This window comes from Haemorhous mexicanus, chromosome Z, assembly GCF_027477595.1.
Source record: "Haemorhous mexicanus isolate bHaeMex1 chromosome Z, bHaeMex1.pri, whole genome shotgun sequence".
NCBI classification, from domain to species: Eukaryota; Metazoa; Chordata; class Aves; order Passeriformes; family Fringillidae; genus Haemorhous; species Haemorhous mexicanus.
In genome coordinates this window covers 49,914,286-49,929,663 of record NC_082381.1, presented here as the reverse complement: position 1 = coordinate 49,929,663, position 15,378 = coordinate 49,914,286, and the positions used below count along the sequence as shown (strand labels likewise).

General features: G+C 35.3%; 1 protein-coding gene across 1 annotated transcript in view; it reads left to right on the top strand.

Moving 5' to 3' along the window:
• LRRC2 (leucine rich repeat containing 2) overlaps positions 1-15,378 on the top strand; it is a 75,982-nt gene that overhangs the window by 56,603 nt on the left and 4,001 nt on the right. Inside the window, exons 6-7 of the mRNA XM_059836690.1 lie at positions 12,127-12,272; positions 14,375-14,530. Coding sequence (XP_059692673.1) covers positions 12,127-12,272; positions 14,375-14,530 — 302 coding nt within the window. The remainder of the gene's footprint in view (positions 1-12,126; positions 12,273-14,374; positions 14,531-15,378) is intronic.

Genomic DNA, 15,378 nt, shown 5'->3' with positions numbered 1-15,378 from the left:
AGAACTCACCCACAGGTCCTTCCTCTCTTATTAAAAGGGACTATAAAGAATCTGTTGAATCTTTAAGTCTGTAAGATTTTTCATAGTTGCAAAGGAGCCACGTATCATATTTGTTGAAAATGATTGAGAGTTGCAAAGGATTCATATATAAGATTTGCTAAAAATGGAATTTTATTTGTGAGCGTTTTTCAGTACCACAAAACAGAGAGAAGTACTGTAATAAAGGGATTAACTTGGAACTGGGAAGCCAACTTCGGGTAAATTTTTCATTTTAAATCACTAGGAAGAGTCCAATTGACTGTTATTGGGCCATCATTTCTGTAAATACATTTTTCAGTATTAGAAGGGGTTTTCCAATTGCTTGGCTTGGTTGCATCTCCATTAGACAGAATTTAATCTTGTCCTTCTTTGCTCAGGGCTTATATTCTCTTTAAATTTGCTTAAAGATCATGATGAGTTGCTTTCCAATGCAGGTGGTCAAAGTGTCAATCCATGCAAAACAACAGCTGTGTTATGGAACTGGTATACGATGCAATATCAAACATTAGCAGGAGGGGTGTGAAACCCAAAAAAGCAGGTGCGAAGGTGTTAGGTGTCAGAAGAGATTCTCAGAGGCCTTGCTGCTGCAGAAGTTCTCATAAATGTTTTAATAGTTGAGGGGCTAAAGAAGGACATGGATCTATGTTAGGAAATAGGATTATGAAGTTAAGCATGGGAAATGTCAGTTGATCCCACTCTTGACACTGTGCTTCCAAGCCTTCTAATTTATATAGCATCATTTTAAAACCACTTCACTATCAGAATAAGTCAGCAGCTAATAATAACAGTCCACTTCACTGGAGAGCTGACCCGCACTTACCTCCATGCTGTGGTGCCAGTGACCTTTCCTTTACCTTTCACATTAGCTCAGTAAAAGTAATATCACCTTTCACAGTCTAAAACGTTTTTGTAATAGGGAATGACAGACAAGTAGTTTTACAGCATAAGGGAAGACTTAACAATGAGCAAAGGGGCATAATGTGAGCATTAAAACATGGCTATATTAATACAAAAAGCATGAATATAACTGTAAAAGAATTCAGTGGTAGAAAAGAATATTTGGTACTGTTCCAGCTCTGCTTTCTCTCAAAACAGCTCCAAATCTCTTTGAAAGCAAAATAGGCTTCCAAAATTCTAAGAATATATCCTCCATTTGTCTGTGAGATAATCTGAGGCAGATTTTATACAGCTACCGAATAGAAGCAGAGAGCAGAACAAATACATAGCACTACCAGACTTGCATGTTTTGTCTTGCAGAAAAATGTTTCTGCTGCCAGCATACCTGGATTGATGACAATCAAAACAGAGTTATAGCTGAAGGGAGAGAAAAGCATGTTTTTTCCATGAAGTGCAAATAATGAATGGTATTATTTATTCCTTAAGAAGAATAAAGTTGGAGAGTATAATTGAAATTAATGTGTTTAATTTATTACTGAATATATTTCTATCAGTTGTTAACTAATTACAGGTAGTTTCATGATTGATCAACTCTTCACAGCTGTAAAAAACACCTGGCAAGGCTGACTGTCATTTTTATTCATCATCATCGATCAGTGTGAAAGATATGAAGACATAGATAGCCTGATCAGTTGAAAGTAGACATCATCCCAGGATTTTTTTAATCTCTTATAGAACTTGGGTAAGGTCTCTGCCTTACTAGTCCTGGATAAAAGAGCATCGAATTATACCCAGTGTGAAGTGGAAGAGATGTTGAATTTGTGAGGGAATTCCAAAAAGGATATGTCCTAGTGATTACTGCTTTTGGCATCCTGATATGCCAATTCGCAAGCCTGGACTTCTGTCATTCTATGCTGTATTACAAAGCAGGATGAACTCAGGTTAAGAAATTAATTACTGGAAAGCTCAGAACAAATAAAAAAAATGGAGACATTTCTTCACTTGCTGCTTAGGCTATTCATCAAATACTTGTTATAGAGCCATTTACTACTGATGGAATTTAGAAGGAGATGCGTAATTTTATGACTAATAAAAGCGGATGTTTAGAGGTCATGTTTGTAGCTTTGTAAGGATAAGATTTCCAGACTTCTCTTATCTTTTACTTTGCAAAATCAACCTACTTTTTTCCTATCCATTTTTAATTGATATGTGTTGTATTGGATTCCCCATCACCCATTATTACTGTAGAAACATCAAACAGTTTCTTTCTGGACTGGATTAATCCAGGGTGATAGTCTTGGTTTGCCAAATTCTGAGACACAAAATTTGAAATTCCAAGTGCCAGTTTACTAGTGCAGTGTGGATGTTGGGTATAAGTGACCAGTCCTTGCCTGTATGTAGAGTTTGTGTGAAAAATGTGTATGACTATGTGACTGGACTTCCCTTGACTGTGTCTGGTTGCACGACACACAATTATGTGGCTACATCACTGGGGACTGTATGCACCACAGACGGCTGCTGAGGGCTAGCTGCTGCTGACTCCTAGCTTCAGCTCTGTCATATGCTGGCTGCCATGTAGTCTTGAGGCTGTTATTTCTTTTCATCTTGAAATACAGACGTGGTCAGTTGAAAGTTATGTCTGAGTGGTAGCAGGGGGGCTACAAGTGTCTGGATCACATGTAGGTATCACCATTTAATGATTTGCTGTTCTTTTCTGTCCTTATGGTTTCTCTTTGAATACATTCCTTTCAGTGAAGAGAGTTGGTTTAAGGAGAGGCCAGGCTACTTCAAACTGTCTTTAATATAGCTGAAATATTTTTCATTCTCAGATATAAAATGCTCTTTGAAATAGTGGTTAGAGGCAACAAAAAAGTTATTGAGGTTAGAGGACCTAATCTGATGCTTCAGAACTTTAATGTAGAATGTAATGTAATGTGGAATGTTATTCCGCATTTTTCAAAAAAAGGGAAGAAATGAGAAAAATATAGGTAATCTTAAATCTCAGTTAATTTCATTGCCATAATTAAAGTCTTGATATACTTGCTATATTACACACTTGGAGTGGTCCTCAGCATCTCAAGACTAGAAATCAGGAAACCTGAGTTATACTTTCTGTGATGTACTTTTTCACCTTGGTAAGTGACTTCCTGCCACTGTGTTTGTGTTCAATTTTTTCCATTTGCTTGTAGTGACAATTAATTGCATTGAAACAGCAGAATAGAGAACTCTTACTGTGTGTTTTTAGAGCTTTGCATCACGGAGATTTATTTCCACATTTTTGTGCTCTGGTAATAATGATATTAGTAGAGTAATAAAACCTAAATTGCAGAGCTGCTTTACTAAAAATTTAACTTTTAGATGTTACGACATTTGAAATCTCAATAAGCAGTACTGTTTTACAAGAACACTGGTGAAGTGTTTGTGCTGTATTCTGAGGCTGAAACAATTTGAACTGTGCTTCTTTGGACTGTGACATAGAAATAGAGGTTTTCATTATATGTGTAAATGTCAGCTTCCTCAGAATTCTCCAAAGTAATTTAAAAACATGTTGTTTCAAATTCTAGAATCTAATTGTGTAGGGGTTTTATTGAGAGGTGCAATGAATTTTGGTTATGTTGCTGTTGCTCTTGTGAGGAACATTGTCAAGGAAAAATACGTCATGAATCACCAATTTCTCGCTCAATTCTTCTAACATTTACAGTTTTTCCTAATCTTGATTTAGGTCTTTCAGAACTACTGCAAACCAAATATTTAAAGAAAATAACAAAGTATTTTCATTCTGTTATTATCTATTGTTCATCTCTAAATCCCATAATTTACCTATTTTGGTAAATTGGAGAAAAATTGGGAATTATGGTGTTTTGTATGTAGTGTTGTTTTAATTAGTGGGAAGTAATTTGGGATTAATTATTGTATATCACATTACACATATATCCAATAATTTATTTACTCTTTTCACCACTAATTCATAGTGAGTGCAAGACTTTAGTGAAGTTACTTTTTTCATTTTTCCATCTTTTCCCAGGTTTCAGTCAGTTTAAGAAATGTTCTTGCATTAGCTTGCACTTCTCTGTATTAGGTTTTATTTGCAGTTGTGAAAATCTTGACAGCTTCAGATGCATGCTGTTAATAATAGATGTTACTTCTATGTATTTGCTCAGCAGTCATACTTTCTTTTGTTATATTCATTTTTTTATATGCTCAAAGCATTATATAGGTATTTGTAAAATGTCATGGTCACAGAAAATAGTATCTGATATTGCACATGATATACAGAAATATGTCAAAGTTTTTTGTTTTATTATTAAAAAATTACTGGGGCTGTATATGCCTCTAGCAGCAATACGTAGCTAAACAAAGATAAGTAGCTTGGATGCAATCTAGTGGGAATTGAGTAGTAAAACATCTGTTTGTAAACTACTTATATTGATATAGGGCATAGAAATAAAAGTATAAAACGTATCTGAGCTTATACTGCTTCAGTACCATGAAACCTGATTCTACACAATTTGTCTTCTGAACAGCTATGCTGGGACAGGCCAGATGACTGATTTTGTTAGCCATTTTTTTCTTGTTGTTTAAGAGACACAGGACAACATTTAGCAATCCAAGGGGCTTATGGAACAAGCTGCATTCGTGCCTATATCTTGCTGAGGTACTCTGTGTCAACGGAAGAGGTCTTGATATAATTTAGACTTAGCAGCTTCCCAGAAATACAAGAGCATCTTGGCTACACTGAAGACCTGGCCAGATATATTTTATGCAGGCAGGTGCAATTTGTTTTTATACACCATTTCAGCAAATGCTTCATGAGTGTTCGAGACAGACAACCAATCAACCAATCAAACAACCAACTGAAAAACCCAAGAAAAAGATAATTTCCAGACTTTCCAGTGAAAAGCAGGTGATGTTTGTAGGTTTGCTATGTGACCATCCCTACCAAAGATTGCACGGCTGAGTAGTATTACTAGCCTACTGCTCCCCAGAACCTGTGTCACATCTCTATAAATTTCACATTAAGGGAATTCTACCCCTAAAATGCATCTTGAAAGTCCAGCTTGATTGCAAGCTTTCTAAGGTATGTATATGAATATGTATTCATTTTTATATTTATCAGAACCTAATAAGAACAACATAATTCAATGGATGCCCTAAAATTACTCAGTCACAGACTGAGTAATAGTGCAAAGTAGCAATGGAGCACTAAGAACTGCGAGAATTTACAGCCTCATGCTCTTAATTGCACCAACAAGTTCTTAAAAAGTAGCCAGATATCTATTTGTACAAAATCCTGCTCGCTGTATACACAATCTATGTGCCATTCCTTAGCTTTCTTATTCAAGTCAGGAAAAGACCTCTTACATATCTGACTATTTTACTAATATTAGCTTTATTTTCAATTTGTTTTTGCATGTTTATCTCAAAGAACAACTAAAACTTCCTAGAAATACTGTTGTAAAATAGGGAGAATAGAATCCTTTGGGAAGAGATATAGTCAAAAATTTTCCTGTTAGCTTTGTCACTACCTGAAGGAAAGTAAATAAAATACCCATGTATGTCTAGCAGCACTATAAGAAAGGAAGGAAAAGGAGGAAGAGAAAATTTGCTGTAATCCTGTCAAGCCACAAAGCAGTGACCTGTTTTGTTGAATTGTTAACAGCGTCCTCAATTGTAGGTTTGTATACTATCAATGTCATACACATGTAGCTACAGAAAAATAACTTTTATAATGTATATTTTACAACAATATGCTGTACTAGACATGGTCTAATTCCAGACAGGATATGTCACAGTATGCAAAGTAGTCTTATCTCCATTGTGAATTTCACAAATCTGGGGCTATTCTTTATGAAACTCCTGCTTCAAGAAGACAAATCCAGATCCAAGTTGCAGGGCTCTCCTGCTGGTAGACAATTGTTCACTACTGCTGTAGTTCTCAGCACCACAACTGGCAAGAATCTTGTGCATTTAGGTGAAGTTACTCTGTGCCATGACAAAAAAAGAATTTCCACCATTTCTTCTTGCAAGGAAAAAAACCCACAGAAATGTTTTTCTTGATATCATAAAGATGGCTCACAAATTGCAAATCTTCTGACCTCTTGAGGAAGAGGTATCTTTTTTGTCATATCATTATGTCTTCCACTTCATTTATTAGTAAGTGGATTTCTGGCTGACATTTCATGAAAGTCTTTTTTCCAAGCTTATCAGGCTATCTCTGCTTGATCTGGTGTAGAACACATATTGTTGTCATTGCCCAGCCCCAGTATATATATGTGGTGAAATAATTTTATCATCAATCATCAAAATGGGGTGATTGTAACAAATTAGAGTTACAGAAGAACATTCTTAGTTTTGTTTCTGTGATTTTCTCCCACAATTTTTCTAATTATTCATTTTGCATCTGTCAATATTGCATCATTACTTGGTTCTCTTGTGCTAATATTACCTCTTCAAACATCCTTGAAAATCTTTTCTTTTCAAGTGAATGGTTACTATTTTATAAATGTAAAACAAAATAGCCAATGTATTATTCTTTATTTGAGCTGTCATCTTTGTTTATATTTTTTAAGTTGCTACAGAATAAAATTTCCATATCTTTTGGGTGTTTTCCCCACATCCTATTGTGGAAAATAGTGATTTATTCTGGGTTTCAGAATCAGCTCGAATGAGCTCATATGAACACACTCAGTTTTTTGAACCAGAAGGGTAACTTCACAGGATGCATTGTGTTGTCATGGCAAACCAGAAACATTGTACATGCTTAAATCATAATTAAGATGGTACCATCTGAATAGTATTTCTTCAATTGCTTTGCGCCTTGAAGCAGAAATTATAAAAATGTTTTTGGCTTTGTCTCTATTCTGCTGTAAGAGCAAGCAATATTGATGATCTCTTGGTGAAGGAACAAAATATATCTTTAAATGGTATTTTGATAGGTTCAAAGACGCTTTGTCTACAAACATGCTGCATAGGTCAGTTAATGTCCATACACTACTGACATTGCTGTTCTTCCTCTTCAAATGCTTTTTATTGAAACATGTGAAGAGTACACTCCCAAAGTGAGCTACTGGACCTATTTAAGTTAATGAAAATCTTTAATTAGCCTTGTTTTCCCTTATAAAGTGTGTCCTTATTTACAAGTTTTGGAAATTTGAATATGAGATGATTTTATGATAGCAAAGCTTATGATGGCAAATAATATATGCAGACTGTGTAGCTGCACCATCAAAGATTTGAACATTTAACATAAGCAATCAACATAATTTTATTTTTTGGAACAGAAGATACTTTGGCTTTAGCCCAGGAAATCCTTACTTACATACCTAATTTCATACATACGACTCTTCTGTTGGCTTGGAACAACTTAGATTTAAGTACATAATTCACGTTCTTAGGGATTTTAATGGTATGATGATAGTCCTGCCCTTATTACTATGTGATTCTTCAATCACCTGTGAATGATCAATACCTGATACTTTTGTGAACATTTTATGTGTTGCATACGACATGCATGTATTTTGTGAATATAGAATAAAACTCTTTTTCTCATTTTTTTTGTAGAGCTAGTGAAAGATTTGTATATACAAAACACCTGCTTTAATAACAAGCAAAGTCCTTTTCTATGAACTTCTAATACTAAGATTATCACAGCTATATTTACCTTACTAGACTAAACTTTAGCTGTTTGGATGATGAAATGATGAACAATGAAAGGGGACAATGTTAAGCTTCCAATAAATGGTTTGGCAAAGGATAACAATGTCTGTTGGTAGATTAACTCTACAAAAGGTTTAGGATTTTAGCACTGCAAAATCAGAACGATGCCATCACAGTGAAGGCTGTCTTCCACTTGCATTGCTTGGGTATAGCTTACCAAGATGTCACAATCCAATCAGTGAGAAATGCCTCTGCCCTAATTAAGTGCAAACAACACCATATGCCGAAGTCAACAACACATATTTTATTTAACAATCAGCGTGAGGTAGAAAGAAAGAAGTAGAAATGGCAGAGGGGAAAGAGATATAAAATAGAAGATATTTGCCACCCGTGAATCCAGCAGCAAGTCCAAGTCCTTAGTTTTTCTCTTTTTTGAGTTGGTGGGTTTCTTGAGTCTCTGGGTGCGAGTCGGTGCTCATGATCTTCCCCTGCAAGAATGACCTTTTTCCAGGTGGACATAATTTCATCACAGTTGCTGAGTTGGCTTTCTTGAGCCCATAAATTCTGCATTCTTTGTTGTCATTATCAGTGATAGATTCTTCACCCCAAGCTTTGTTAACCTCCCCCATGAGGTAACACTCAGACAATAGCACAACCTTTATCTTATCTCAAGCTCCTGAAGTGGTGGCTTAATTTACTCTCAAAATTCCAGGTGTCCACGGAGATCTTTTCAGAGGGGCTTTGGTGATTATGGTTGCTATCCATTCCATAGCTTGGGGTGAACTTTTTTGACTGGTGATAAGCATGTGAGCAGTTGCCTCTTTGTAGAGTTTACCGCCGTGCGAATATACCACAGGTATATTCTGCCCCAAAAATTCTTGTACCAAGTTTCTGTAATTGTTGCTTTTATCCATGAATGTCAGTGAGATTATAGAAGAGGTTACACTTACAGCTCAATGAAAGAAAAGATAGGCACTTGGTTTGAAGTCACCATATCTAAGTGGACAACTACGCACTTTGCTCCTAGGGTGTTTCTTTTTTGTATATATCCTACTGTGTTCAGCAGGTTAATAATGAATGTCAGTCTATGGGAAACAATATATGTGATAGCCTACACTACTGAAGTGGTACAAATTTTCTCTGACGTCACTTCTGAAATTTCTGGGCAAAAGTGCACTTGTAATGCATGGATAGACATTTCCACATTAATCCTTTGCATGTCTTATCATGTATTGATTTTGATGGGTTGCAGTTTCTGTTCTTTACATGTCACTGAAAAATATGGTATTTTAACACAACGTTGCACCTTTTAGTGTGTTGATGCTAAGTAGTAGGTAATTCATGGTAAATAAGCATGCAGCCTTATGTGCAAATCCCTTTCACAGCAAAAAACCAGAAGAAAAATAAAACCACACCCATTAATCAAATAATAGTTCAGTTCGGGACATGTTGTCCTCTTCTTTCAACTGGAGATTTAACTGCCAGAGAGAAAAAGAAGCAGTGGACCTCTACAATGTTATGTGGAATAATTCTATGAACAAAATTATGAAGATAAATGGTGCGGTTTGTCAAAGAAAAGTAACAAGAATGATTAAACATAAGTACCACAATAGGTCTGTCCAGGTAGCTAGACTATTAAATATGGCTATTTTTTAAAAATGGAACTTGCATAAAGCCTATATAGTGATTGATTCAAAGTTGCATCATAAAGGAAAATAATAAAAATCAATGTCAAGCAAAAATGAATGATAACTTAAAAATTATATGGGAGCCATGCTTGTTTGAAATTGAAATGTTGCAAAAGGTGCAAAAATCCATCAGTCCTTTAAGAAGAAATAAAATACAGAGTGTTTTCTTCAGAAAATATAATGCACAGCTACCATAATTTCCAATGTATCATCTATCAAATGCATTTGTTGGTAACACATCATGAAGATATTAAATTAAAAACTCCATTAGGTTTCAACATACTCTAGGAAATGGACAGCTTTTTAAAATATTACCCTAAAAGTAAAAGTACTGAGGGCTTGCAGCAAACACAATATAACCTGGCTCCAAATGTTCTGTGGCATGCTGAGCCAAAATTCGTATTGATTGAGTAGATGACCTTGTGTTTTGTTTGTACATTTTTATGGGAATACAAACTCCTGAAAATGTATATTTTAATCTAGCCAAGTATTAAAGTATTAAACCAATCTATATACCATACTATTTGAAAAATTGAAGAAACAACTATATTTCTTAAAAAAAGTAATAGTGCTATATTAAGATGGCTTGTAATATTTAATTCAATAAAGTAATTTCAGGGAAGACTAGTGGAAGAAATATAAATTTACCATCTAATCTTAATGTTACCAAGTTGTTTCAGTGAAACAGGTGACTGCATGTAAAAGTAAAGTGTTTAGGAACTTGAGTGAACAGTAAAGAAACTATACTTTAACATGTATCTGCTACTCTGTATTTAGAACTTAAGGCTTTTCTTCTTTGGGGATGGTTTGCAAATATTTTGGGTAGCATTTAAGCTTGTGGGATATTATTTTAATTCTGTACTTGCAAAATTTTTGGGAGGAGAGTTTGTTGAAATACATGTATCAGCAGTTTTAGTAAGTTATTCTGAGTTTAGAGAAACTTTAAATATTTGCTTGTAATTTGAAATTGTGGTCATAATTTAAAACCACAAAATTATTGCAGGATAAATATGGTGCCAGTTATTTTCCATACTGTCCTGTTGCTACATTCTAGAAGAGTTGCTGTCCTTTCTGTTTCTCTGGAAAATAGATTGAGTATCTGGAAAATTTACAGAATATGATGGAGTGTTCATTGATCTTAGTCAGTCCCCAAAATGACAAAGTGGTTGGAAAGTAAAAAGTATCACAATAGAATGTGTTTGCCTGCTCTGAATCTGTGGTGAGACATATCCATGGTGATGACTCACCAGGACTGTTTTAAGACAGTATGTGGGGGGGAGATTTTGAAATTATGCCTTTGACTTCAGGAACTCTGAACCTCTATTATGTTTTTGAAAGATAAACTTCACTTGTAGTTGTGTGTAATAGGATAACTTCAGTAAAACTCCCTGAAAATATTTCTCAAGATGATAAAATTCTGCAGCTTATGAGGCTATAACCAGAAAAAAAGAATCAGCAAGCAAATAAAACTCACAAAACCCCAAAGCAAACAAGTAACCTACATCCCACAAAAACACCCAACATAACAAAAAAAAAAAACCAAAAACCAGAAAACCAAAAAAAACAAACAACAACAACAAAAAAACCCAAACCCAAACAAGCAAACAAACAAACAAACAAAAAAAAACAACTGGGACAAAACCAAAAAAAAATCCCAACCAAAAAGTCCCTAAAGAAACTAACTCTGTCACAGCATTATGCCATGAATAAGAGGATTTTAAATAGCAAGGGTTAAATTAAGATGAAAGTCTGGCAGTATTGCAATAAAAAGGAGCTGGGATAGATAATATAAAAAACTTCCAGGTCTTAATTATTAATAATTAAGAAATAATTGTCAAGGATTCATAATGTATTTTATTACTTTATAATTTTTTCATATTTTATCTTTTGCATGTGTTCTGCTCACCTTGAAAGTGATAAATGTGTTTGATTTGAGGTATTTTTCCTATATTCCAAGGTACCTTCAGGTAAAGACCAAGGAAAATTTTGCTACATTTTTTTCTGTGTCACGATCCGTAGAGTTTGATTGTGAGGGGGACTGATGATTAGAACATGAGAAATACAATTTCTATTCTAGAATACTTTTTTGTTAACATTTATACTCCTTTGACATTCACTTTAGCTAGCTGCATGGTTTTATGAACACGGGTAGAGTGCATAATTGATTCACTACTCAGAGAACTCTATGCAACACATTCATTTCTTTACAGGTATATTTTGCATTTGTACTTAATCTTCATTGCATTTAGTGTTTATTATGTAAAAATAGGATTCTTTTGAAAATTATTTCGATAAAATATTTAGTGTACTTTATTATATATTTAGTTTGCAGTATGGAAGATGTGTTTTTAAAGGTCTTTGAAAAATATTGGACCTAATTATCTGTTGGCTTAAATTGATAGTTTCATTTTCTAATCATGTGCTAGTAATACACTCTCAGTGCACAGTAGAGTTATCATGAAGGGAATCTTTGTAATTTTGATAGGGTTATCAAATCTCTGATTTTGAGAATGGTAACCTATTAGTTATAAAAATTGTCTTTGGTTACCTCAGAACCAACTAATTTTCTGGTTCCAGACCTGTCATCTAAACCTGTAGGGTTTTAAAGAATAAAAATTTCATCTAATCCTCTGATGCTGTTAGAAAGTTGATGAACAATTTGGGAGGGTAGGGATTTCTGAATTACTTTTTTATAAAATGATGACTAAGGCTGGAAAATGGTTGAGTTAAAAAAAAAGAATTCTTATCTTTCTAAGTGCTTTTAGAAGAATAGAAATGGTTGATGAATGAAATGTCTTCTTGTATTTGTAAAAAGTAACTAAAATAAAGCACCATTTCTTTCTAGCTAAGTAACCTGAAACAGCTCACATTTGTGGATGTGTCGGCAAACAAGTTCCATTCTATTCCAATTTGTGTACTCCGGATGTCTAATTTGCAGTGGTTGGACATTAGCAGCAACAGCCTGAAAGATCTCCCAGAAGACATAGACAGGTAGCTTACGTTTTAATTTAATGACAGGTATAGGAAGTCTTAAGTGAATTTCGAAAGTAAAAAGCTTCCAAGGGACACTGTTGATGGAAAGACACATTTGGAAATGTATCAGGTATTTTTGCATGCAAATATTTCTGTTATTGATGAACTGGGTCTGAGAACAAAAGCTAGTTTTACTAGCCCATTGATGGCAGTCAGTTAACAAAACATATTTTTTGCTACTTTCATAATAATTTGTCATTTTATGTAGACATTAGTTTTTTGGGAAGTTCACTGGTTATACTCTGCTCCAGTTCCAACACAGGGAACTCACCATATGGAATTGGCAGCAGTAAATCTCTGGAGGGCAGATGGGGAGAAGAAGGTGAACTAAAACACACTTAAGTTACTCAAAGAGCCTGATAAACTTTGTCAGTAAAGAGGAAAAATATTGGTAAAATTCAAAAACCACATTTGCAATCCTCCCCTTCTATTCTGAAGTAAATATGTATGCACATATACTCATTCTCCCAGTTTAGATGACTTTGAACTAGTTTTTAAAAAATCATTCTGATCCCTTTAATGGGACTTGCTAGCCTGAGAAAGCACTTTTCTTATCCCTGAGCTTAACTACTTACTCTACAGTGCTGCGGCAACTTGGTTTGGGAAACTTTACCTAGCCTTAAGTGAAAAAAACCAAACATATTAACTAAAGTTTATTAAAAAAAAAAAAAGACTAATTTATCTGGGAATAGAAATCCCTGAGGCAGAATAAACTTCACAGAAAACTCAGTCACTCCTAACTTTTGCAAGGCCTTTTTTGCTGGGCAAAAAGACTTTTCTGGGACATGGTGTAATCACAGATTATTCTGACAGCAGCACTGGTCTTAACTTGTGTTAGTAATTCACAACAAACAACATAAGCTTGCTGCTTTTTCCCAGGGGATCCAAACAGAGATTTAACTAACTTCAAAGAGTTCCTAAGAGGATATTTTTCTTTTAGGGAAGGATACCCAGTCAAATTATAGAACTTTTTTTCCCCTGTAACCTATATTCCCTTAGCTTCAAATTATTCCCTTTCTACATTTTATTTTCTCCATTTTGTACTGAGTTGTCAGATTTGATACTAGAATATCATAATCAGACAATAAAAAATAAGATTTTCTTTGTTTGACTTTGGGCTCATGTGCATTCAGAAGACTAAAAAATGTCAGGGTAACCCCCACATCAGTAAACTAATACTCTCATTCAGACTCATGATTTCAATGCCTGTGGTATCAAAGAACCTCTGTGAATTATCATTGCCTGTAATGCCATTACAACAGCCTATGATTAATAAAGATGAGTTGACAGTAAACTGAAGCCTTACTTAATATTTTTACCTGAATTCGAACAAACTGCATGGGCCAGATAAGCATAGCCTGCCAACAGTGTTTTAAGAATTGACCCTTCCAGTCAAATAAGACAAATTTGTTTCATCAATTTGCTTTGCTCTTTGTCTTCTACCTAATACAAGGAATAAAGGCACAGACACAAATTTCTATTGCATTAGGAAAAGCCAGGGGAAATAAAACAAAAGTTCCTCCACAAAACACTGTCATTAAATTGATTTCTTTGGGACGACTTGTTAGAACCTTTTGATGAGGAGCTGGTCTTTCTCTTGCTCCCCACAGTATTAATTACTTGTGAAAAACAATAGATGGAGACGTGCTGTCTACCACAGACATACCTAATTCATAGAAACCAGCATATGGGCAAAAGTGTGACCTGCTGGCCTGTATCTTTCATTAGTTTCAGGATGCACATGGTGAGACTTCATATCATGTTCTGTCCACATTTTCTGTATGAAAACACAGTAAATTTTGTAACCTTTTATCTTAAGCATGCTTCTGATTACTTGTCAGAGGTATGCTATTAACTCTGTAGTGCTGACCCAGTACTGGAGATTCCATTAAAGTTGAGGAAATTTTGTGAAAGTAGTGTTTGAGTGACTTTTTAAGACAAAGATGTTGCACGCTATTGCTCCTATTATACACAAGATCAAGTCAGTATTACTATCTTGGCTAGATGTTCCTGCTTGAAATAAATATTTTACATCATCTCTATCTTTGACGTCTTTACAGGTTAGATGAATTGCAGACCCTTCTCCTACAGAAAAACAAGTTGACTTATCTTCCACGAGCTCTTGTCAATATGCCAAAGCTCAGTTTGCTAGTTGTCAGTGGTGATGACCTGGTTGAGATACCCACAGCCATCTGTGAGTCAACCACAGGTTTAAAGTAAGTAAAAGTGAGAGAGAAAACAAAATATTTCTTAAGAAAGTAAGGTAAGATACACCCAGAAAAAATGCTTTCACCAGCATGTTTCTACAAATTCTGACCCAATTTATAACAGAGTGGTAAAGGAGGCACTAAAAAGATTGAAAATTACAGAGCATCTGCAGTTTCATGATTTTCATCTACCAATTACCCACATTGTGCATCTCTAGGTCTAAAGTGCTATCCTTGGGTAGACTGGGTTATAGCAGCTCTAACTCTGGGGTTGCAAAACCATGCTTCAGAATGGCACCAGTAGCCTGGAATCTAGCTGCCGATAAGCTCTGTGGTGACAAAAGCATCTTGCTGGGAGAGGGAGACATGGTTCGGAAAATGTTAGGTAAGGTCACATGGGTTTAGTAGTTCTTTGCTGTAAAATACCATCTTACTGCTGCATGCAGGAAAAGACTAAAAGACGTAAATTGCAGTCTGCAGTTACAGAGATGTTGCACTTCTGCTAGCAATGTTCATGTTTTTGATTATGGAACCATTTCAGACTCTATACTGGGTCTGGCTCAGAGTGACGTTAGCTGTGAATGGAATCATCTTTCCTCTCTTAGAGCTATTCCTTGCACTGCTAGCTTGAAAGGTGCTGATAGCACATCAGTGTTTTTAGCAGTTGCTGAACAGTGGTGGCACATCATCAAGGCTGTCTCTCCAACTGTCCCCTAAGAAAGCACCATAGGCTGAGGGTGAGCTGGAGGCTGGGAGGGGACATGGCCAGGACAGGTGGGGACACCAGCCAGAACACTTGACTCCAATTTGCCAGTGGGGTGTTTCATTCCATATGATGTCATGCTCAGCATATAAAG